At 49.0% G+C, this 21,082-nt stretch overlaps 9 protein-coding genes across 9 annotated transcripts; 5 read left to right on the plus strand and 4 right to left on the minus strand.

Annotated features, from left to right (window-relative positions):
- Positions 1-495: 495 nt before the first annotated feature.
- FOIG_12089 (uncharacterized protein) lies at positions 496-1,198 on the plus strand (the record flags this gene model as incomplete). Its single annotated transcript, XM_031212816.1, has 2 exons — positions 496-542; positions 610-1,198. 2 exons carry the CDS (start codon positions 496-498, stop codon positions 1,196-1,198), a joined length of 636 nt encoding a protein of 211 aa, XP_031057694.1.
- A 334-nt stretch (positions 1,199-1,532) lies between these two features.
- Positions 1,533-3,734, minus strand: FOIG_12090 (uncharacterized protein). The gene is made up of 8 exons (XM_031212817.1): positions 3,365-3,734; positions 3,130-3,316; positions 2,899-3,071; positions 2,624-2,851; positions 2,330-2,571; positions 2,187-2,273; positions 1,927-2,128; positions 1,533-1,866 (listed from the first exon to the last, which is right to left on the minus strand). The coding sequence occupies exons 1-8, from the start codon at positions 3,669-3,671 to the stop codon at positions 1,700-1,702; spliced, it is 1,593 nt and encodes a 530-aa protein (XP_031057695.1). The 5' UTR covers positions 3,672-3,734; the 3' UTR covers positions 1,533-1,699.
- Positions 3,735-4,969: 1,235 nt separating this feature from the next.
- FOIG_12091 (uncharacterized protein) lies at positions 4,970-5,578 on the plus strand (the record flags this gene model as incomplete). The annotated part of the gene is made up of 2 exons (XM_031212818.1): positions 4,970-4,992; positions 5,068-5,578. 2 exons carry the CDS (start codon positions 4,970-4,972, stop codon positions 5,576-5,578), a joined length of 534 nt encoding a protein of 177 aa, XP_031057696.1.
- A 356-nt stretch (positions 5,579-5,934) lies between these two features.
- FOIG_12092 (uncharacterized protein) lies at positions 5,935-6,579 on the plus strand (the record flags this gene model as incomplete). Its single annotated transcript, XM_031212819.1, has 3 exons — positions 5,935-6,000; positions 6,058-6,168; positions 6,219-6,579. The coding sequence occupies 3 exons, from the start codon at positions 5,935-5,937 to the stop codon at positions 6,372-6,374; spliced, it is 333 nt and encodes a 110-aa protein (XP_031057697.1). The 3' UTR covers positions 6,375-6,579.
- Positions 6,580-6,737: 158 nt separating this feature from the next.
- FOIG_12093 (uncharacterized protein) lies at positions 6,738-7,939 on the plus strand (the record flags this gene model as incomplete). The annotated part of the gene is made up of 2 exons (XM_031212820.1): positions 6,738-7,213; positions 7,274-7,939. Exons 1-2 carry the CDS (start codon positions 6,791-6,793, stop codon positions 7,937-7,939), a joined length of 1,089 nt encoding a protein of 362 aa, XP_031057698.1. The 5' UTR covers positions 6,738-6,790.
- Positions 7,940-8,051: 112 nt separating this feature from the next.
- On the minus strand, positions 8,052-10,460 carry FOIG_12094 (uncharacterized protein). The gene is made up of 3 exons (XM_031212821.1): positions 9,453-10,460; positions 9,183-9,399; positions 8,052-9,136 (listed from the first exon to the last, which is right to left on the minus strand). Exons 1-3 carry the CDS (start codon positions 10,321-10,323, stop codon positions 8,089-8,091), a joined length of 2,136 nt encoding a protein of 711 aa, XP_031057699.1. The 5' UTR covers positions 10,324-10,460; the 3' UTR covers positions 8,052-8,088.
- A 173-nt stretch (positions 10,461-10,633) lies between these two features.
- On the plus strand, positions 10,634-14,716 carry FOIG_12095 (uncharacterized protein). Its single transcript, XM_031212822.1, has 8 exons — positions 10,634-10,879; positions 10,927-11,007; positions 11,053-11,687; positions 11,739-11,941; positions 11,989-12,009; positions 12,059-12,460; positions 12,510-12,832; positions 12,881-14,716. Exons 1-8 carry the CDS (start codon positions 10,735-10,737, stop codon positions 13,468-13,470), a joined length of 2,400 nt encoding a protein of 799 aa, XP_031057700.1. The 5' UTR covers positions 10,634-10,734; the 3' UTR covers positions 13,471-14,716.
- FOIG_12096 (uncharacterized protein) lies at positions 12,887-15,197 on the minus strand. The gene is made up of 2 exons (XM_031212823.1): positions 14,878-15,197; positions 12,887-14,831 (listed from the first exon to the last, which is right to left on the minus strand). The coding sequence occupies exons 1-2, from the start codon at positions 15,067-15,069 to the stop codon at positions 13,551-13,553; spliced, it is 1,473 nt and encodes a 490-aa protein (XP_031057701.1). The 5' UTR covers positions 15,070-15,197; the 3' UTR covers positions 12,887-13,550.
- Positions 15,198-15,988: 791 nt separating this feature from the next.
- FOIG_12097 (ATPase) lies at positions 15,989-20,705 on the minus strand. The gene is made up of 3 exons (XM_031212824.1): positions 19,677-20,705; positions 18,729-19,626; positions 15,989-18,675 (listed from the first exon to the last, which is right to left on the minus strand). Exons 1-3 carry the CDS (start codon positions 20,456-20,458, stop codon positions 16,138-16,140), a joined length of 4,218 nt encoding a protein of 1,405 aa, XP_031057702.1. The 5' UTR covers positions 20,459-20,705; the 3' UTR covers positions 15,989-16,137.
- Between the last annotated feature and the right edge of the window lie 377 nt (positions 20,706-21,082).

The raw sequence follows: 21,082 nt of genomic DNA on the forward strand, positions 1-21,082 counted from the left end.
AGAACTCGGTAAGGTGAGAAGAGTATTGGAGGCTGTTAGAAGAAGCGTGCAATAAATATAAGGGAATTTCACTCAGTAGTCAGGGAAGAAGTCAGTTTGTACTAAGAATTATTTATTCACTACCCTGTAATCCTCTAATCTAAGCATATATCTTTTTGTTAAAGTTTTGGAGCATCAGTAATGCTTTCCTGTTATATTTGGACTCATTAATAGTTTAGTAGTTATTAAAATGCTAACCCATCCTTGATTTACTAGTCTACTATGTCAAGAATGACTCTGTACTGTTGTTGAAGACCCACATTCGTATTTCGTCCCTTTGGTCATTGCTCTCTCTAGAATTTCTTCTGCCTTCAAACAATCCCACATCTCAAGGGTTAGTGCATGCCTGCAAGAGTCGATATGGCCTCACACTGAATTTACACTCGCCAGACGACGATCCACTCAAGTTACTATTGAAATTCGAAGACTGAAATTAAAATCAAAAGAGCCCTGACGATGGAAAGTCAAGATGCCAGGATGTTCGGCAACTTTCTGATTAAGTCGTAAGTATTCGAAGCATAAGCTACAGGTTTACATTATTTTGTAGCATCTTTACTGACCAAACGCTAGTCCTTATCCCCGTAGTACCGTCAAAGTCATATTTGGTGATAGCTCAATCTACTGGATCTCGGTCGATCTGTTGGAGAGGTATCCCAAGTGCAGGCCCTCCTACGACGCCCACAGGGGTGCCGTCAAGCTCAACTGGCTGAACAAGACACAAACGGCTGCCTTTGTCGGCTATCTACGCAACGGAACATGGACGAGCCGAAAGCCAGAGGACTGGGACGGATCACCGCACTACTACAACCGGATGCAACACTGTCTGTCGGTCCACGGTCTCGCTTTGGACTACGAAATGGACGAACTCGCTAGACTCACCTTTGAAGACTTCACCAAGATGGCTGATCGACTTTCAATCTTCGGCCTCGTGGAGATGGTTAGAGAAGCCAACTGGACGCTTCAGAGCAACCAGACTGCTTTGGCCGAGTACTTCACCCAACGAGTTTCCATGAGCGAGGAGACCATCACCGAGGTCCAGATCGCCGATTTAAAAAGCGAAACTAGCGCCAGTCGAACTTTCGCCAACATCACCCTTGTGGAAATGGGCGAAATGAAGCGCAAGCTCCAGCAGTATGAAGAGAAGTACGGACCTCTATAAACTGTGAAAGACTCCGCCAAAGTAGAGGACGCGTCCTCGGAGGAAGACAGAAATCAAAAAGATGTTGTTTGTGCTTTTTTAAGCGCTAAAGGGATAGAACGTGAGTCTCTCCAATCGGATGGCGTCAGGAGGTGTTCCAGTTCTAGTCGGACGAGACAAGTTTGGAAAGAAGAAGTCCTTGGGAGGCTACGGGTTGGGATGCGGCTGCGGATGCTCCAGAGACTTGTCCGTTGTTGGAGGGGTTTGGACCAGCTGTTTGTACTTCGAATAGCAAAATGAGAAGCCGGCGTCTACGGTTTAAAGGTTCGAGAAATCACCGATAGCATTTAATTCCCGAGTAATAAATTTGCGAGGATTTAAACCCGCCGGGTCGGTTGTAGAACTGTCTTCGGATGATCTAACGATTCGGGAAGTTTGGTATAATGGCTAGCCTAATGGTTTACAGTTTACACCAAGGAGCTACGAGCTGTCTCCTTTATCCAATCTGCTGAAGTGAAAGCCCTAGTTAAGATCCGTCTTCTTTTCCGCAGGGTACTCCGAAGTCTTCCCATCATCGTGTGATTCTTCTTGAGAATTGGCCTCTGAGTCTTCTGATATCACTTCCCGAGCCTTGGCTTGCCGCTTCCTATCCCAGGCCAGAAGTAGCTGAACAACGGCAGTCCAGACGACTGATGGGCCAGTTAGTATTGTGTAAACCAGTTGATCGATCAGGGTCTCGGGCGACTTACTCAGTAGAGCGTTGAGAACAGTGGACCATGTATAACCCTTTGCAGCCCTAGGGAAATCGGTAGTCTTCCAGACGAAGTTGGGAGCCACAGCTTGGACCACATAGGCAAAGTCATTAGCCGCAGCTACTAGTAAGGCTCGCTTTTCGGTATCGGCGGAGCAGATCTCGTTGATCCAGCTGAGAATGAGGGGACCGGCACCGTTCTAAGGGGTTTGTGAGCACTTCTGCTTATCTCCGCTAGGCCAGGTATACAAGACTTACACCAATGTTGGCAAACCAGTAAACAAGAGTTCGGTCTCTGTTATTTCCGTAAAGAGGCATCTTGAGAAGGGCGATGTTGAAGGCCATCTATTGAAGGGGTCAGTCCTTGTTTGTTTTATACGCCGAGGTGGTAGTTAGCTTACAGCGATTATGGCACCAGCGTAGATGAAAGGCCATCGCAGACCCTTCATGGGCCCATCGGAAAGCCAGCCCCAGAATAGAGCCATAACGATAAAGATTGCAGTGGATGGTAGAGGCAAGTTGTTGATCTGAGCGACGGAATACGAGGTGCCGGGTACAGGGGGAGGATCGGCGTTGAAGCTCTTGAGCCAATATCCCATGGCGGGCTGAGGGTATGCGTTGTTCCAGAGGACGTAGATCATAGCTATGTCACAGTTTAGCAAGAGAAACAACGCTCGTAGCAGCTGGTGTCTTACGGAGGAAGTATGTGTGCCAACTCAGGAGAATAGATTTGAGCTTCGCCTTTGTCCACTTCTCCTTTCCAGCTCGCCCGATGGCGTTCATCCGTTCAACGGAGATCTCATGCTCCCTTTGCGTAGTCCACCAAGTTTTGACACCGTCTTGGGGAAGGTTAGGGAAGAAGAAGTAGCCTGCCACCGCGAGGGGAAGAGTGATGATGCCGTCGATGATGAAGAGCCAGCGCCCTGTGCCTTGGTCAGCGCTACTTATCGAAGGCGGAGAGAGGACTTACAGCCTGCATGACCATGGACACCATTCAAGTTTGTGTAAGCAGCTGCCTGCAGGAAGCCACTGAACATGTTACCAATGCTACCAGCCAGCCAAAAGATCATGGCGCGCTTTCCGATCTCGCGAGGTGTGTACCAAGAGCCGAGCATATAGTGAATACCAGGATAGAAGCCGGATCTGGAGTCATATTAGTCAATTGAGTCCCGGAGGCTGTAATATGACTGTATTCACTTACTCGAAGAGACCAACGAGGAATCGCAGAGCGTACAAAGCCTTGTATGAGTGCACAGCTGAAGTGCAGATAGTCGCAATGCCCCAACCCACTTCCAGTGACGGGATAACCCAGCGCGGCGATACACGAGTGAGAAGTAAGTTGGAAGGAATTTGACCGACGACATAACCCACGGTCCAGATTGATGTGCCTGTTGGATGTTAGTCGGATTGGTGAAGCTCCTGGCTGGGCGACTTACTAGTAACAAGTTCATTGCCATACATATTGAGCTCCTCCTTCATTCCACTCAGAAACGCATTGTTGACGTTTGTTTGATCAATGTTCTTGAGGAAGTACCCAATGGAAGCAAACGTCAAGACAAAAGCGTCAACCTTGAAAAGAAGCCATCGCTGCTCCTTGGGCAACTCCCATGTATCCCAGACGTAGCTCTTCCAGGACTTGCCGCTCTTTTCGCTCTCTTCGTAGTCAGTCGCTGAGTTATCGGTATCTCGATCGTAGCGACGATCATCGACCGCAACAGCAGTCGTCTGTTTAGCTTCAGCCATTTCTGATAGCGTTTGCTTGGCAGGCACACGTTGTTGCTTGGCGCAGCGTGGCTTGGGATCAAGACAGACACAAAAAGGTTACTGAGAAGAGACCTCATACATGGCGAGATCTGCACTTCTTTTTTATACGTCGCGTCTCGCATGGTGGGTATGCAGTCATTGTTGCTAGCGATCGCGTCAATTGAGATGGGGTCCACGGTCGTTATCGCTGCTACCCAACTTGGCCGAAGTGAATAAAACTATGGGCCGATTTAATCGATAAACAGTCGTAGCGATTATCCGAGTCTTCTTTTCTGGTAGGGCTGGTTGGCCGACGTCGGGACGTGCTATATGGTGGGTGTTGCGTGATTCTGGGGTTGATGACACCTTTGGCTTTAGACGGTAATAACGGCCTCGGTCCCTTATCTTTGACCATGGCGCAAAATAAACTCGGACCCGAAGTGGGATATGTCCATAACGTGCCTGATCTCAGATATTTAAGGTATTTGGGAATTCGGTCGTCGGTTGTGTTTGAGTGTTAAGTGGCCAAGTTACTGGGATATCGACAGGGGCTGCGAGATTTATACTATTTGAAATGAACAGCAAAACCATTATTTGAACTATCAGCTCATAAACAACAGTCGGGCACCAGGAAAAGAATATGAAGCTTTCAAGACAAAATTAGTGAGATACTCTTGCGGAGTCCTACTCATCCTGACTTGAGTCAACCCCAGTAACAGATGGTTCCGCAGTAGATGGTCTAGACCTGTTTTCCGTTCTCTATATCCGACTTTTAGCTGCATAATGCCTGGTACTGGTCGGATAGTGGCGTCCAAGATGGCAGCACCACTTCCTCTGCGTTATATTCGTGGGGGTCGGCGAAGAGACGGGCAAAGTTGAGGACAAGACTAACCGAGAGCTGGGGCTTTGATATCAGTAATTCTCAGACGCAGAAAGGTAGGATTCGTTTCCCCTTCCTGGACAAGCCCCACTAATAGAATGGCGCACCATGAAGTGCTGTGAGCCCGACTTGATATTTGGAATCTCAGAATGAACCCACTTTTCTTTTGTTTTCCATCTTCTCCTCAAGCTCGATTCTCTTACAACAAGGAAGCGCGTCACGCAGCCAAATTCAAGTTCGTCAGACCTTCTGAGTAACGTTAACCCAGCTCTTTATCGTCTTTATACAAGATATAGTACACCCGCCAGGCAAAGCGGGAGCCATTACCAAGCCTAGTTCAACTCGACAGGGGGTTGAGCACGCAAGCCCCATAGCTTATTCGCACATCGCTACGGGCCCGGGAGACTATACCCGCAGTATGGCGGACCTGAGCAACGTTTCGTAAGTACATATCAAGATCCCTACCTGGTGGCGGGACCATGTTATGATTGGTAGTTGACTGCTTTCAAGCTCTAGGCGTTACAAGATCTTCAACAACAAGAACGAGGCAATCGAAATACCCGCTTCACATGTCTTGAAGTACCCAGGCTTTGAGGAACACTTCACCAGAACCAGTCGCTCTAGGACCCGAAGCCTTGACTCCGGACGTTGCTCATGCATCATCGACATCGCCGCTGTATTCCTGCGCAATGGCAGGTTCTACAACCTCCACACTGGCCAGTGCCGTTGCATTTGTAAGTCAACCAACTTCTGTACCCGCGCCGTCGCTATTTACGACTTTGCGATCGAGTTCGAACTTGATGCACTCGCGGGACTGGTTGCGGACGACATGCCCAAGTTTGCCGAGCACATCAAACCCACAGACGTCCTCTGTCTCAAGCTGATGTATGGTGAGCCCGTGACACCGAAGGCCGCCTGGATGTGCAGCAACCCTCAGCTCTCAAATCATGAGAGTCTTCGTCAGGACATGGCTCGATTGGTGATGTCTCTGGCTGACGAGCCTAGTCTCAATGAGAGCGGGGTCTGAGAGCATATCCCGTCCCTGTTACTGTTCATATAGAGAAATGGAGTCATCGACGCCTTGGTAGCGAAGAGTATCAAGCTGAGGAAATGTAACCAATGGGATTTCTCTTTCTTTTATCAAAACTGAGCTTCATTTTAACCATAGTAGAAAAGTAAGTGACAGATGGTACCAGAGATGGTCTTACATAAATGCCCCACGTGATGTGAAGCGTAAAGGATGTATTTGACCAATAAGCTTCGAAAACATGGCGTCTTGGGTTCCCACTGTTGTCCTATCTGTGACGTCTTGATCTATAATTCTCAGAATACTCCGCACCATACCAAACATTACTTCCACATATCAAAGCTGGCAGCGCAAACATGTCGATCACTCACACTGTACTCTTTCAGTTCAAAGACGATGTCGACCAAAAAGATATAAGAAAAGTACATGACACAAACAAAGGCTCATTGGCCAATTGGCTGACAAACCGACTGCGCTAGACATGCGATGATTTCCTTCAACTGAAAGATCAATGCATCCATCCTACAAGCAACAAGCCATACATTTTATCATTGCAAGGTGGCAAGGATAACTCGCCTGAGGGCATGCAAGTATTGCTACCAGACTATCCTTGCGCGAATCTGGTGCTGACAGCCAGTAGAACGGGATAACCCATGGATTCGTTGCAACCTTTGAGTCGGCAGAGGATCGTGACTACTACGTCAAGACTGACCCAGCTCATCAGACCTTCATAGCTAATGTGGGTGGTCTTCTTGAGAAAGCGATTGTGGTTGACTTTACGAATGGCGTCTACTAGGGTCAACTCGACACTTTGCTGCTGAAACCAAACCCTACTTTAACCCCCATATCAAATGAAAATCAACTAGACACAGCCTGCTTATTTCAAGTAGCCAACAGTACATAGAATCAGGACACTTTAGCCAAAATCAGCATGAAGACGAAGAAGATACCGAAACCAACGCGGCGTGCATTTATAACTACCCCATACGTCCGTAACACGATCCAGAGGTCCCACGGTCCTTTCCCAGCCGAATATCTTGCATGCTGACCCAATGTTCCGATGCCAATGGAAGGCTAAGCAAAGTGACAAGTCCCTGGTCTTGGTGGCCCATCAAGTCACTTAGTCGTCGGGTAAATGCAAAGCCGGGCGCTTAAGTCACCTAACATCCAGATTTAGTACCAGGGGCTGGCGCCATCCAACTCCACTTACAAATGGCTTCCTTTCATGACACTGAACTCCTTATTTTCTCGAGGTCGAGCTGCAGAAATATTAATTCATCAGCTCAGATGTCGTTTCAACCAACGAACGGATCGTCACTCTTCTTGGGCTTGAGCGGCAGCCAGACTGGCGCCGGTCTCAGGCAACTCACGATACATAATTTGGATCAGGCCCATCAAGATACCGTAACGAGTGCGATTGCCCGGATTCTTGATACAGACATTGCAGAGATAACATATGCTCAAATCATTGATGGATTACCTCTGGGCGAGGTTGCGTTTGAATCAAGAGGCGGAATGCCTCACCGTGATCATCCTATCAATCATTGCCACGACAAGCTTTGCGATGGGATTTTGGACAGCACACGAGGGTTTCGCAGCACGTTTGACCCTAATATACTTAAGTTTGACTCAAGAGTGAGCATAGATTCCCGTATCGTCTTGAGTCTATATTAATAACTAAATGCCGTGTGTTAGCTTCTGTTCGCATTCCAGGCTGCTTCTCCAGGGTCACGGTCATTCGATATACGTCTCATCGAGATAATCGCGATATCAGTCCATCAAATCGCCGTGATTCTCTTCATTCTTAATGAGGGCCTTCACAAGAACGATGGCGTCATTGAATGGGCACCACCAAAGTCCGACAAGATCTGGTGGGCACATTGCCCAAATGGGCCTGAACCTACGATGTTCTTTCACCATTGGTATTTAAGTCACGACAGATATCCTAGCGGGGTAGCAGGCATGGTTGGGTATTGGGCTGAATCCCGAATTCTTGGTGGTGTCGTCTTATTCGACCGGCGCCAGCCAATACCAGGATCTGACGTGGACTACGATGCTGTATACATTCATCCTGACAGGGAAAACGTAACATATAGAATCTGTCGCTTGACCTCCGAGCAAAAGCGACAGCTACTCAATTTTCTCACTGCTGAAGAGCCAGACCATAGCCCCCTACCAATTCTGCCTGACGAGAAGAACGATTACCGCATCGACCCGGAAGAGTCTCCCGAGGAAACAGGGATATACAGGATATGGGATCGCTCAGAGCTTCGCGAAGATGCATATGATCAAAGACTGAGGGACGTGTGGAATAAACTGGATTATCTCACTCACATTGACAAGGGCAACGCTGCAGACTGAGCACTGGAGAGGAGAAATAGGATATTCTAAGGATGTTTTGATGGCGAGCCCTGATAAGGTGCTCAAGACAAACTCATAGCATATTGAAAACATCCAAAGCATAACCTTGAGGTCCATTTGAATACTGTCATATTACTTGTTATCTAGTATTACATATTGTGTAAGATCTGTTCGAAGCTCTCTACCTCAATGGTCGGACATCGAGACCATCTCTCCTTGAGACTCGCCGCATCACCCTGTCGTCCCTCGCCAACATTGGACGAAACAGCGAAAACCGAACTCTTCAACCAAACTTCCTGACTCGGCTCTACTTTTCCTATGGTGCCTACGGATGCAACAGGGATCAATGTTCGCTGGCAAACGATGTTCGTGTTGGAGTCCGGCTTCAGCGCGAAGCTTTCCACATCAACCCTTTGTCTATTGAAAAGAGCTTCGGTTAGAATTCCACTGGAGCCAGCTTTAGAAGAGACGATTGTGGATCGTTCATCGGAGAAGTTTCCCTCGAAACTGCCAGGCACGACTCCATCGGGTACTGGAAGAGTTGGCAAGTTCATCCCATCAGCATGCTTACGGCCATTTATAGCGAAACCCCCTTCAACGACGCGAAGTGACTCGATAGGCTTCTGGAATCGTATGCGGTGCATTCTTACATGCCAATCCGGCCATTGTTCGGTCGGTGGGATCAGGATCGTATCGACAGCCACGACTCGATCGCCCCAAGGATACCATCTTACGCTTGCGATGGAAACACTCGCCACGCTCTGGTTACCCGTCTTTGTCATCAGGGTGCCAAACTTGACTTCATCGCACTTCCACTTAACCGCCCAAGTCTCTCCGCCGTCTCGGCTCAGCGCCAGTTGGTTGTCCGGTGCAATCTGTTGGATCAGAGGGCCTGTTGGAACGGAGAACCCGAAGGCTGAAGAATAGGCAAACTTGCAGTACTTGGCTTGATTGGCTTTCATCGGCCAAGCAACGAATTGTCCGGGAGTTAGCATGAAGTGGTGATTGCCTCGCGGGTGGTTGCACAGGATTTGCTGAGGAGCTCGGACGACTTGTGTAGGGGGTTCGAAGGGCGGATACGGAAGTGGCTCAGAGTTCCAGAATTCGTCATCGGCACTCAAGCCAACAGCTATAAGCGTTTTGAGGCACCAGTATACGGACTGGGGAGAGTTGTAGTCTTCGGCCATGTACATGTTTCTGTCGGCGTTAGTGACACCTCCACGGAGTACCATGATCAACTTACGGATACAGCCATCCAATTGTCAGAGTGCCATCAGTTGAGAAAATGTCAGTAGAATTCTGTGCCCACCACCTCAGATGTCGAGCTAGGAACCCCCTGATTGCTCCTGGTGAGTCAAGCGGCTTAGGCATGTTAGGCACCTTGGCAAACGCCAGCGCGCCAAAGAAACCTCCACAGGCAAACCTGTACGTGAGGGACCTACCGAAAGGAATTGATGATCCTGTTTGTTGTTAGCTTAATGTGAACTCTGTTTATGCCTGTGACATTGGTTACCCTGAGAGTCGAAGTATCTCCAGATCTGAGTTCCGAAGTCCCTGGCTCGTTGTTGATACATCTCGCATCTCGATTCATCCAAATCAGCGGCGAACTTTGAGTACAGTACCTGTGAGAACTGAATGGCGAAACTGCCAGAATAGTAGTCTGCTTGTCGTCCTGTTCCGACCATATCTCGCCGTCCAGTCTTCTCAGCCAGCTCCTGTTCTTGTCTAGCTTGCTCGACTGTCTGCCAAGGGCCATCCGCTGACCAGCCATCTCCAATGTAGAAGCTATCCAGCAGCTCAAGATCTGCATCCATCTCTTCCTTGACTTGCGAGAAAGGGACACCGCAAGTCTTTACTAAAGCAAGGTTACAGAAGACTCGAAACCAGCGCCAATTTGTCGGAGGCATTTTCTTGCCGCGAATCGAGTTCAGCCAGTTCTTCAAGTTCTTCTTCTGGTCCTCGTTCAATGGCTCATAGAAACGCTTCGGTGCTGCTATGAGAGCAAACGCTAGCATCTCTGCTTCCACCATTCTTTGATCCATATCGTTCATGGCCCCCCAATACTCTGGATTATGTGGGTCGGTTCCTGTGATGAAGCCGTCGACCCATGGCTGAACTAGCTCATCTACGCGTGCTGCCAGGTCTTTGTTGGCGATAGAGTCGTATCCGAAAAGCAATGGCGCTATGGCCCATAGCGGCCTTGCAAAGCCTTCTAATTGTGCCGCCGACTCATCGAAATGTGCACCTGTCGCAACTGGAATACGAACGCGAGATTTTTCAGGTGAGAAATGTTGTTTTAGAGGATTAATCAACGCAATTATGGCTTCAATGAAGTCATCTCGGCTTTGGAAGGGATTGTCGGAGAACCCTGGCAGCGGCGGCATTTTAGTGTAACTCGGGCGAGGTTGGAGAAGGAGAAATTCTTGACTCTGAGTAACACAAACTGAGACATTAAACAGGCTCAACAATTATAACCAAGTTTACAGAAACTTCAACTTAATCACCGCCCACAGCACTTTTGACTCACGACACGATAGAAACGAGCTCTCGACAATTGATCAGCTCCAGCCTCGGGCGTCGGCCCATTCACGTCCGAAGCTATCATCAGCTGATGGTGACCTCCAACCATTGGCTCGCTTACAACACCATCCCCATGGGGTAACGATCCAGAGCTTGTTTTTGGTCAAGGATCGACACACGAGCGCCTCCTCTTCTCCGAACTCTCTCGTTATTACATAAACTATGCGATCCCTCGGGCAGCGGGCGAACTCTGTAGCCATACAATCACAAGCAAAATGGACCATCAGACTGTGCAGTTAGGTGGAGCTGGCAATGGGTCTGCCGCTGGAGACCCCGAAGTCCCTTCGTGTCAAGGATGTCGGCGGCGAAAGCTCCGCTGTTCCAGAGATAAGCCAATGTGTAATCATTGTCAAAGATTGGGTATGTCAAGGCGTCGAAGGATGAGATATAGTAACTGACTTGTGTAGACTCGCCTTGCGTATACGACACGAAAAAGAACAAACCGGGGATCAAGACTGGGGTCATAGAAGGCTTGAACCGTCGAGTTGGTACGTAGAACGGTGATAATTCCACTCCCAACTGACCAAGATCAGAGGCTCTGGAGAACACAGTATTCGACAACGCGCAACCCGGCAATCCAGCTCCTTCATCTGAGTCTTCACAAATTATTGGAGCCTTCTCAAGTCTCATTCAGGAACTTCGAGGCTTAGTTCACAACTCGGCGGGTTCGTTATCATTGCCGCCCGCTCACTCATCAACAGCCCAAACACAACACGCGACGCCAGGATCTGTAGCTCTGTCATCCCCGAACGATCTCCAACATCAACCGCGAAAGAGACGAAGAGTGGACAGCTGCGGCAACCCGAACATAGAGCTAGCCAGCCAGCTCAACGAGTTAGGAAGCACTTCGAGCCAGTTGCCCCCTGCCGAGCTCCTAGAAGAAGTCATCAATGCGTACTTCATCCTGGTTCAGCCATGGATACCAATACTTCATGAGACACGGTTCAGGGGTCGCTTCTACAGTCATGAGCAACTGCCCTGCCTCACTGTGCTACTGCATGCAATAGTAGTCGCTGCCATTCGCTTTGTCGATACTGAGAATGGAAAGATATCTGAAAAAGAGCTAGAGACATGGACCTCGAGATCCAGAAGCATAGTGCTTTTATCAGCTATGGACGGCATGTCGGTTGAGAACCTACAAGCCCTGAGCATCATAGCCTTTACAGATGTAAGTACGCTGTGTTTATTGGGAAGCACGTCTAACTAGGGGCTTTTCCAGATGGGTAATGGAGACATGTCCAGAGCTTGGCCTATCATAGGCTCACTTACAAGGACTGTTGAGTATCTCCAGCTCAGTGTTGAAACAGACGACCGACAACAGGGACCTTTGCTAAAGCCCTTAACCTCTTTATCACCATCGCAGAACTGGACTCAAGAGGAGGAGCGGAGGAGAGTATTCTGGAGCATCTTCAACCTCGACAGGTAGGTTTACACCATCTGATGATTACAGGCACCAGCTGACCGCTTAGGCTTTGCTCTGTGATGACTGGGTAAGATGACACAAGCCGAAAAGTAGTCGGTTCATACTTACAAGCTCAGATGGAACACCAGTTTGACATCCGACGATGTGCGCAGACGATTGCCAGCCGACGGAGGTCTTTGGCATAAAGAAGAAACAGTCCTCACTCCCTACTTCGGTATCTGGGATCGCTCAGCCGCAAAGATGGGGAACTCGATCGTATTCCTTCCAGCGCACTACCCAAGTCCTGATCAAGTCGCGGAAGCACCGCCCGAGACACCATCGACGAGCACGACAGCACCCAAGGGCAACGACACCGTGGATATGACAACTGTCGGGGCGTTCGCTTATTGCATCGAGGCGACTGAGTCTTTGAGCCGGGTTACCACGTACTTTCTCCAACAGAGAATCAACTTCAGGGATCGTCAAGAGGTCGGGAATTGGCTTACCAGGTTTAAGGAGCTGGACCTACGCCTTGTCCAGTACGTCCTCGGTTTTTTAGTTAGAGACATTGACTGACATTTATGGCAGCTGGAAGATGTTCCTACCCCAGAAATGGAAAGACTCCAACATTTCTCGAAGACCAACCATTATCAACATGGATCCGAACCTGACGTTGGCTCACATCACCCACAATACCTCTATGATCTTACTGCATCAGCAGATCGCATATCCATCACCTCAATGGACCAGTATCGTACGGATGCCTAGTGCCCATAGCGCAGAGACATGTCAGATCGCTGCAGCGGAGACGGCAACAATTACACGCAAGTATCTCAAGTACACACTAGAAAATAGCCCTGTTAATAGCCAGTTCGCTTTCTGTGTTTTCGTCAGTGCTCGCGCATTGCTTGGTAAGATACCCCACCAATCCTTATAATCTTCGACTGATGATTCCGTAGTACACTGGAAATTTTACAAAACCGATCTAGCCCCTGAGTTCTGGGTTTTAGTCGAAAGCCTCGATGACTTCTCTAAGAGATGGGCAGGCCCTTTGTCCCGATCGAAATCTAATTCTTCCTTGGCTGGGAAGTACAGCGCTCAACTACGCGCGCTTCACAAGAAATGCGCGGAGAATCCGGATTATTCTCCAGATGTCGTTGGATACTCGACCGATGGTTTTGTTACACAGGTACCCAATTACCTCCGCCAAGGACAAACCGACAATCAGCACAGCAGCCAAGCTCAGGCCGGAGTAGCATCCGGCACGTTGCAGAACTCATTTGATAGCGAGTCCCAGAGATCTATTCTTAATCCTGGCCCTCCTCAAGCCCCAGGCAGCCAGCTCAGCTTCCTTCCCCAGATATCTCCTACCAATCCCGGAGTGGAGCACAGTTCACCAGATGAGCTGTCAGCCATCTCAACCGTTCTTATGGATCAGGATTTCATGCAGTTGGATCGAGTCATCAGCTTTGATGACATGATGTTTACGGCTCAGACGATTGACGATCAAGGGGGACCGTTCTCTATGAACAACTGGACATTAGGATAATGAGGGAATATCAAAACTATATTATGACAAGTAGACAAAGTGCTTCACTAATTCTGCATATGAAATTCTGGAAGATGTATCTATACCAATCCCATCTTCAACAACCTGTTCCCAAACTCAATCAAGTAGTAATCAGCATAAACCAGTCCATGATCCCAGTATCTCTTGTAGTCTTTGGCATTGTGATTTGCCGTGGCGTTCTTCAGAATAGCCTCGAAATGAGCTTCAGGCTTCAGGTCCTGAACCTCAAATTTTCCATCTGATCTCAACGTCACTTTCGACTTTTCCTGTGCAAGGGAAAAGTCGAGCGTATCTTTTACAATTCGAATCGCCATCGATCGATATCTCTCACTCAAGTCGGGTGATCCACTTCCAGCTAGAGCTTGGGAGAGAACAAGCATACCGTTTGCAGCAATAATGCCCGCTGAAGAGTCTCTCAGTGGTGCGGAAGTATCAATCGGGGCGTCAAAGTCCCAAAGAGGAACGTATCGACCCTTCGTGCGATCCTCTCCGGAGACGGGGATTTCGACACAGTCTGGGGACTTGAGTAGTCTAAAGATGAAATATTCAGCTAAACCAATAGCTGCATCCAGAAACTCAGGATCTTTGGTCCAGTTGTACGTCTGTGAGTATCCTAGGATACCCCAAGCTTGTCCGCGAGCCCAAGTTGAGTTGGCCGCGTAGCCTTGACCAGTTCTCTTCTCCTTGACGGATCCGTTTTTGGGGTCGAAGTTGACAACGTGAAACGTGCTGTACATGGTTCTTCCCACAGACTCGTCTGTCTCCTGTCGTAGTAAGGCCTTGATCAGAGCCTTGGCGTGGGCTGTTGCTGCTTCAGCCATTTCAGTCTGGCCAGTCTGTGCAGCCGCGTAGTACAGCAGGTCGAGATTGCACATAGAGTCGATAATCACCAGAAAGTCCTCTGTCATGCTAGAAATATCGACACCATTTTGCGACAGGACATCCCATGATCGGATAGCGCCGACATTGGCGTTGTATCTTGAGTAGAGTGAGCGCGCAGCAGTGATGATAGACTCAAGGGCTGTCGACTCGTGTAAAGTCTCCCAACGAACTCTCATAGATGGCTGGATCATGAAAGACATATCGTGGGTATCTGTTCTCTGGGCATACTCATGAAGCGGGTCAGACCAAGCTCGTCCGACAGCGAGCAGTTGCTTGAGCAGTTGTTGCTTGTTGGCATCTCCAGCTGAAGCTTGCGGATACTTGATGAGACGCTCGATCAGCGAGTATATGGAACCTGGGAAGAAGCCACATGTCCAAAAGAGTTTCTCACGAAGTATGTATTTCCCAGCATCTGACCCAGTCTGGGGGACATATTCGGGGTACGCCAATGGGGGGTTCTATCAGTGTAAGTGAGGTATTCACATCGACCTGAGTTGCGCTTACGTTGTTTACAAGGCCTGACTCTGCAGCGTGAAGGATCTTTGCTGTGATATTGTCCTCGAAAAGCTCTGAAACGATGGATGATATCGAGGCTTTGTGAGGCTTGGCAAATAAGGTGCCGTTCTTTGAAGAAGTAGTCGCGCTGCCGTTTGTATGGCCATTAGTGTGACCGTTGATACCGTTGGAAATTGTCATGATTTATGGTACTGAGGAGTGATTACGGTAGAGTGTGTAAGTTTGATTGAATTGTTTAGTGTTGGTTCCTTTAAATGCTGGTCATAATTGATCTGCAGTTGTCTCTTGTCTTAGACCTCAGCCTGAATGTGAGATGCCCGAAGTTCCGAAAGAGTTAGCCCGAGACTTGGCCCGATGCCCGCTGCATGCCCTTTAGTCATCGTAGTGGGTCTCTTTCTCGACACGAGAATCACTGCCGTCGAAACACTCAAAATGAGAAGATGGCAGACGGAGTAGGTGAGCAATAAGAGGATAAAGCGTACATGTTTATCATTGAAAACTACAAGGGGAATGGTCAACTATATTTTTCTTTTGTTGCCTGACTCATTACCTATGGTCAAGATCTTTGAAACCAAATCTGACTCAATGATTCGTGGTGTTGGCGGTATCTTATCTTGTACCTGCTATTCAAAGAACTTTGGACATCACAGGCCATGAGATGTTGGTAATTACATAAAGAATACGTTACCATCACTATATCTCTACTATATATGATATATAAAGAACAACCGAGAGAATAAATACGTGTCCAAATCTCGCGTTCTGTTTTACCCAACACTGCGCGTTCTAGCTTCAGGGTAGTCAGCTCGCCTTCACCAATCAGTGGCCCTACTTAGTCAAACCAATTTCTCAACACCCCCAACATCGATATTTGCCGGCTCACATGATTCTCATAAGCCAATTTGAGATTCCCGCTCATCCAACGGATTTCTATTAGACCCCAAAATCGTATCCACACATCCAGTTCAATCATGGAATACCTCAAAGGTCAGACCATGGTTCCCATGAAAGGAAAAGAGACGGCTGCGAGGACCATCATAGTGTAGAGTGTAGTAAAGATCTCTATTATGAAAGTAGACATCACTGTAGGCTACTTGAATCTATGGTAAGAACGATCTTATTATTATGATGGGTGCTATGTTGAAAGTCTAATTGCGCAGTCTAAGGTTGCTATACAGTCTATGATGATATCCGAAAAAGAAAGAACTAATTTTTAAGACCTCAATGGATCAGGTTGCGATATTGCTCCTACTCCGCCTTCTTGGAAGTCTTGGTTCGAAGCTTCATGAGGATGTAAACAAGAGCATACGAACTGAAGACGAACGCAGCTGTGATGCCGGCGTCCCTCCAGGCGTATGAGTACGACTTGAGGTTGAGAGTGCGGAGGTAGTCATCAGCCTTGCTGTAAGTACACACCTTACACTCTTCGGTCGCATCAGGGTTGATAAGCTTGCTAGGCACGTGCGTAAGCCACTCCTTGAGGTATTCACCACACGTGGTACCGTTGGGAGGGCTGAACCTAGCAAACTCGCTTTCCTTGCATTTGACATCGGCCCCCCACATGTCAAACGTCAGCATGCTACCCATCAGGTAGTTGAAAGGGTTGATGTAGTAGAGCCAGTACCTCCAGAAGGTCTGGATGCTGGAGTAGGGTACAAGGACACCACAGAAAGACACCAAGATAGTGAGGACAAGCGGATTGACCAGTGATGCGAACACCTCGTTTGGCGCGTAGGCAGCAATGAACTGACCAATGCCAGTGTAAATGAACTCATACATAAGCATGACAAAGAAGGTGCCGCCAGCACGGGAAGAATCGCTAGGGAAACCGACGGTGTAATACCAGGCGACATAGTAGATGACAGCACAAACGATCAGGTAAGGGACTTCCGAGACAATCAGGCCAGTCACGAAAGCGATCCAAGAGTACATCTTGGACTTCTTCTCACGGGTCTCGAAGATGTCTCGACGATGGATGAACAACGGTTGAAGCTGAGCCATGACACCGGGAGCGACAAAAATGAAGTTGAAGATTGTAAACAACTTCAGTTGAAGTTCAGCGACAGACGATCCAATCTGCCAAAAAGTGAAGCCGTTGAAGAGGGCAGAGGACAAGTGGAGAGCGAACTTGTTGTTGATGTAGTCTGTGTTGCGATACAAGGCGATGTTCATGCGATGGGTAACGAGCTTGGTCTGCTCCCACAGAGAGGTAGCGAATTCGTAACCGTCGTCGGTAGTGGCTGGAGGCTTGGAAGCAGCTTCGCTGATGATACTATCGAGCTCTTTTTCAACAGCATCGTGCTCAGGGGAAGACAGCCAGACCTGGTTCCAATCCTTGCCTTGCGAGAGATGTCCAGAGACGACGTCAATCATGTGCTCGGCAGGGTTGACATGTTCTGGGCAAGGAGCCCCGTAGCGACCAAAGTAGCCAGTAACCGTGTTGCCGTGCTCGCCAATGTCGCCAAAGTACACTGTCTTACCGCCCTTAGCGAGGAGAAGAAGGGTATCAAACTGAGAGAAGAGCTGGGCAGAGGGCTGGTGAATGGTGACAAGGATGGCTTGGCCGTGGGCAGCCAGCTTCCGCAAGAACCGAACGGTGTTATACGCAGATTGTCCGTCAAGACCAGAAGTAGGCTCATCAAGGAAGATCAAGATGCTAGGCTTCGAGACCAGTTCAACGCCAATAGTAACACGCTTGCGCTGTTCGACGCTCAGACCGGCGCCGACTTGGCCGATCAGGGTATCCGCAAGATCATGAAGTTCCAGAAGTTCAATGATAGTGTCAACATACTTGAGCTTCTCCTCGCGAGGAGTGTCACGGCTTTGTCGGAGAAGGGCAGAGAACTCTAGAGCCTCGCGGACGGTAGCATAGGGTTCGTGAACATCAAGCTGTTCACAGTAGCCCGCAGACCGCTGGAAAGAAACCGGAAGGGGCCGACCATCAACCATGATAGAGCCCCGAATGGTACCCTCAGTCTTGCGTTGAGCCAGAACATCGAGCAGTGTAGTCTTTCCAGCACCTGAAGAACCCATAAGAGCACCTAACATACCTGGCTTAACCCAGCCTTGAACATTGTCGAGAAGAGTGCGATCGCCTTGAGGAGTCTTGACAGTATAGCTGAGGTTCTTCCAGGTAAACACAGAGGTGTTACGCACCAGACCCCTCACTTCACCACTGGTATCGGAGTCATCCCCAGATACAACACCGCCATCACTGCTGCCCATGATCTTCTTCTCACCCTTTGTCTGTCCCTCCTCATCAGACTGGCGGAGAGCAGCGGTGATGTGGGCGTTCTCGCGAGGAATGACCAGACTGGGTCCGTCCTCGGAGGAGGCGTGCCACTTGGTGGTGAAGAAGATGGTGATAGCAACGAAGAGAGCCCACCAAGCCCAAATGATACCGAAGTTTCTCCAAAGATGGTCATGGCCGTACGAGAGAGATGCCAGGTAGTCATCGCCAGTAACGAAGTTTACTCCAGGCTTGGCTCCACCTACTCCAGAACAAGCCTGGTGATCACCATTGGTGAATCCAGGACCACTTGGTACGAGGCTGTGCCCAACACAAGGAATGATCTTGTCATGGAACTCGTTGGACAGAAGAGCGTCGAAGCCGTATGCCAAGGGATTGATCCAGAAAAGCCAGACAAACCAATCATGCATCAGAGGCTTGCTAATGAGATAGCCAGAGTACATGATTGTGGCGCTAATGAGAAGACCGGAAACCTTGGAAGCAGCATCAAAGGTGCTGAAAGCCGCACCGACAGCTCTGAAAAGGGCAGTAATGCACTAATGACGTGTGTTAGTACTGAAGAATCAGTAAGTAGAAGTAATACACTTACGATTGTGATTGAAACGAGAAGAATCCAGAAGGTGAAGAAGTGTCCCGCCGAGGCGGTAAGGCCAACCATGAAATACTCCACAACTGAAAAGGTGCTGACCTGCAACAGAATTACAGGTATATCAGCAGCAATCTGAGCAATGCAGAAGGCAGCAGGATGGTACATGGCAAAGGATTTGTGCTTGAGAAGAACAGGACGTCCAGTAAAAGAGTCAGTGACCTCAGACATTGAGACCAGGGAGTTGCAGAGAAGAGCAATGAAGACTGCGCCCGATTTGATGAAAAGGCCACTCGAGTCAGAGGAGGCATTGTAGAACAGAGAGCCAGCGATCAAAGCCTGTACGATCATGGAAACCTGCTTGATGAAGAAGGTAGCCTTGTCTCCGAGGACAATCTGGTACTGACGTTTCACACAAGCTTTGGCCTGTGAGATGAACCCAACCGTCATGGGGCTGCTATCGGGAAGCTTCTTGTCCTTCTGCTGACGAACACCCAGCTTGAACTGCTTGGTCCTTTCGTCGGCGATCGTAGAAGTAGGATAGTCGTACTCAGACCGCATGCGCTCGTAGATGGGCGACTTCTCGTACTCTGCTCGAAGAGCGTCTGCGGTTCGTGGGAAACGGTTCTGGTGATCGGGGTGGATCTGGCGCTCGGTTGGGACAGTGACACCGGTGAGGTAGTCTGCGACGTTGGCGCCGTGCTGGCAGATGAAGCCCATGCTCTCCATGAAGGGTTTGGCTTCCTTAAGAGGACCATAGTAGACTTCCTTGCCTTCGTCGAGCACGAGGACCTTATCGAAGAGATCATAGATACCGTTACCTGCTTGGTAGAGGGTGACGATGGAAGCGAGACCCATCACATCGGTCATGGCGCGGATGGCTTTGGTGTACTCGAGAGCACTGGATCAAATTAGATAAGTACCTGAAAGGGTTTCAGTATTATTACTTACGTGCTGGCATCGAGGCCACGGGTTGAGTTGTCCCAGCAAAAGACTGAGCCTTGAGTTGCCAGGGTTTCAATGATGGATACTCGTTTTCGCTCTCCTCCAGAGACTCCACGAATGAATGCGTCACCAACCTTGGTGTCGATAGTATGCTCGATACCCATAGACTTGAGCAAGAAGTCCCTTGACTGGACTCTCAGCTCCTCGTGCGAGTTGACACCATTGGGGAGGTGGAAAGGCACTTTGAGTCGAGATGCGAAGTCCATGGTCTGACCAACAGTCAAAGCCGGGTAGAAGACCTCCTCCTCAGTGTTCATGACGATCTGGCCTCGATAGTTCTTGGCCTCCTCGGCTGTCATGGATCCATAGTGGACATCACCCTTGATGTTGGCGTATCCTCGTCGTTTGTTGGCGATCATGTTGAGAAGTGTTGTGCAGCCTGAGCCAGGACGGCCGAGAACAAGGAGCATCTCACCAGGTTTGACGCAGCCATGGCTGTTGTCGAGGATGGTCTTGAGAGGTGACTTTTGACGAGACTCTTTGATGAGCTTGGGGATGTTGTACTGTGACAAGACGTTCTCGTGGATAGCGGCATCAGCAGCGATGACATCGACAGTGAGGTTGGTCCAAGTAACACCAAGCTCTCTGTCAGGGAAGCCAGATGCCTTGTCTCTCTCTTTGTACTCCACCACTTCAGACTTCATAGACCATTCGGTGTCATCATGGGAGATCTCCTTCATGGGTGTCGGTTCATAGACCGTTTGCGAGTCGTTACTGTCGGAGTCCATTTTGGTGGTGGACTGTATGTTCGTCCTGGCTAAAAGAGGGTAGCCTTTACCGCCGACTTACGCGCCGAGCCTTTTTGTCTTTGATATCGGACAAAACTCTAAAGAACAATAAAATGGTGTCTGTTGCTGCATGTTATTACAGGGAAAGTGGTTGCATGCTTCTTATAAACAACAACACGTTTTTGACAGGCGTCGGCTTTACAGACTGACGGGCTTTTTCGGCGTCCGACAGCAGCGTAGAACAGACAGGTTGACCAATGAAATAATTAGATCTAGTTCCTTTCTTGACAAGCATTCTAGTACGAGCGGGTTCTTCGATCCACTTGGATCTGACGGAAGTTGTTGATCTACGGACCCTGATAAGAATGTTCTACGCCCGGCCAAATTTACCGCTTAGTCAATTTGACCTTGGTGATGTTGGCGCTGCAGCGTGCATTGGAAACCGTGGTGACTCAATCGCTAGCCCCAGTTCGTACAGAAGGGAAATGGCTTCTTACAGGGGCTATTCAAGCCGCATTCAACGCCGGATTCACATGCTTGTGAAACTTGATTTTTAGCAAGCGTCGCAGCAGAAATGACAATATTGATTTCAATTACGAGTGTCAGCTTAGGAATACAAAGTTT

This window comes from Fusarium odoratissimum (genome assembly GCF_000260195.1).
Source record: "Fusarium odoratissimum NRRL 54006 unplaced genomic scaffold supercont1.24, whole genome shotgun sequence".
In the NCBI taxonomy this organism is placed as follows: domain Eukaryota; kingdom Fungi; phylum Ascomycota; class Sordariomycetes; order Hypocreales; family Nectriaceae; genus Fusarium; species Fusarium odoratissimum.

Coding starts and splice junctions, on each gene's coding strand:
- FOIG_12090 (XM_031212817.1), bottom strand. CDS start 3,671: ATGGCTGAAGCTAAACAGACGACTGCTGTTGCGGTCGATGATCGTCGC. Junction 3,072..3,129: donor TTCCTCGTTGGTCTCTTCGA/GTAAGTGAATAC, acceptor ATATGACTCCAG/ATCCGGCTTCTATCCTGGTA. Junction 2,274..2,329: donor ACGCTGGTGCCATAATCGCT/GTAAGCTAACTA, acceptor CCCCTTCAATAG/ATGGCCTTCAACATCGCCCT.
- FOIG_12094 (XM_031212821.1), bottom strand. CDS start 10,323: ATGCCGCCGCTGCCAGGGTTCTCCGACAATCCCTTCCAAAGCCGAGAT. Junction 9,400..9,452: donor GAGATACTTCGACTCTCAGG/GTAACCAATGTC, acceptor AACAACAAACAG/GATCATCAATTCCTTTCGGT. Junction 9,137..9,182: donor ACAATTGGATGGCTGTATCC/GTAAGTTGATCA, acceptor TAACGCCGACAG/AAACATGTACATGGCCGAAG.
- FOIG_12095 (XM_031212822.1), top strand. CDS start 10,735: ATGGACCATCAGACTGTGCAGTTAGGTGGAGCTGGCAATGGGTCTGCC. Junction 11,008..11,052: donor AGGCTTGAACCGTCGAGTTG/GTACGTAGAACG, acceptor GACCAAGATCAG/AGGCTCTGGAGAACACAGTA. Junction 11,942..11,988: donor AGCATCTTCAACCTCGACAG/GTAGGTTTACAC, acceptor CTGACCGCTTAG/GCTTTGCTCTGTGATGACTG.
- FOIG_12096 (XM_031212823.1), bottom strand. CDS start 15,069: ATGACAATTTCCAACGGTATCAACGGTCACACTAATGGCCATACAAAC. Junction 14,832..14,877: donor AGTCAGGCCTTGTAAACAAC/GTAAGCGCAACT, acceptor TTACACTGATAG/AACCCCCCATTGGCGTACCC.
- FOIG_12097 (XM_031212824.1), bottom strand. CDS start 20,458: ATGGACTCCGACAGTAACGACTCGCAAACGGTCTATGAACCGACACCC. Junction 19,627..19,676: donor CGTGGCCTCGATGCCAGCAC/GTAAGTAATAAT, acceptor AATTTGATCCAG/TGCTCTCGAGTACACCAAAG. Junction 18,676..18,728: donor TTCTCGTTTCAATCACAATC/GTAAGTGTATTA, acceptor ACACGTCATTAG/TGCATTACTGCCCTTTTCAG.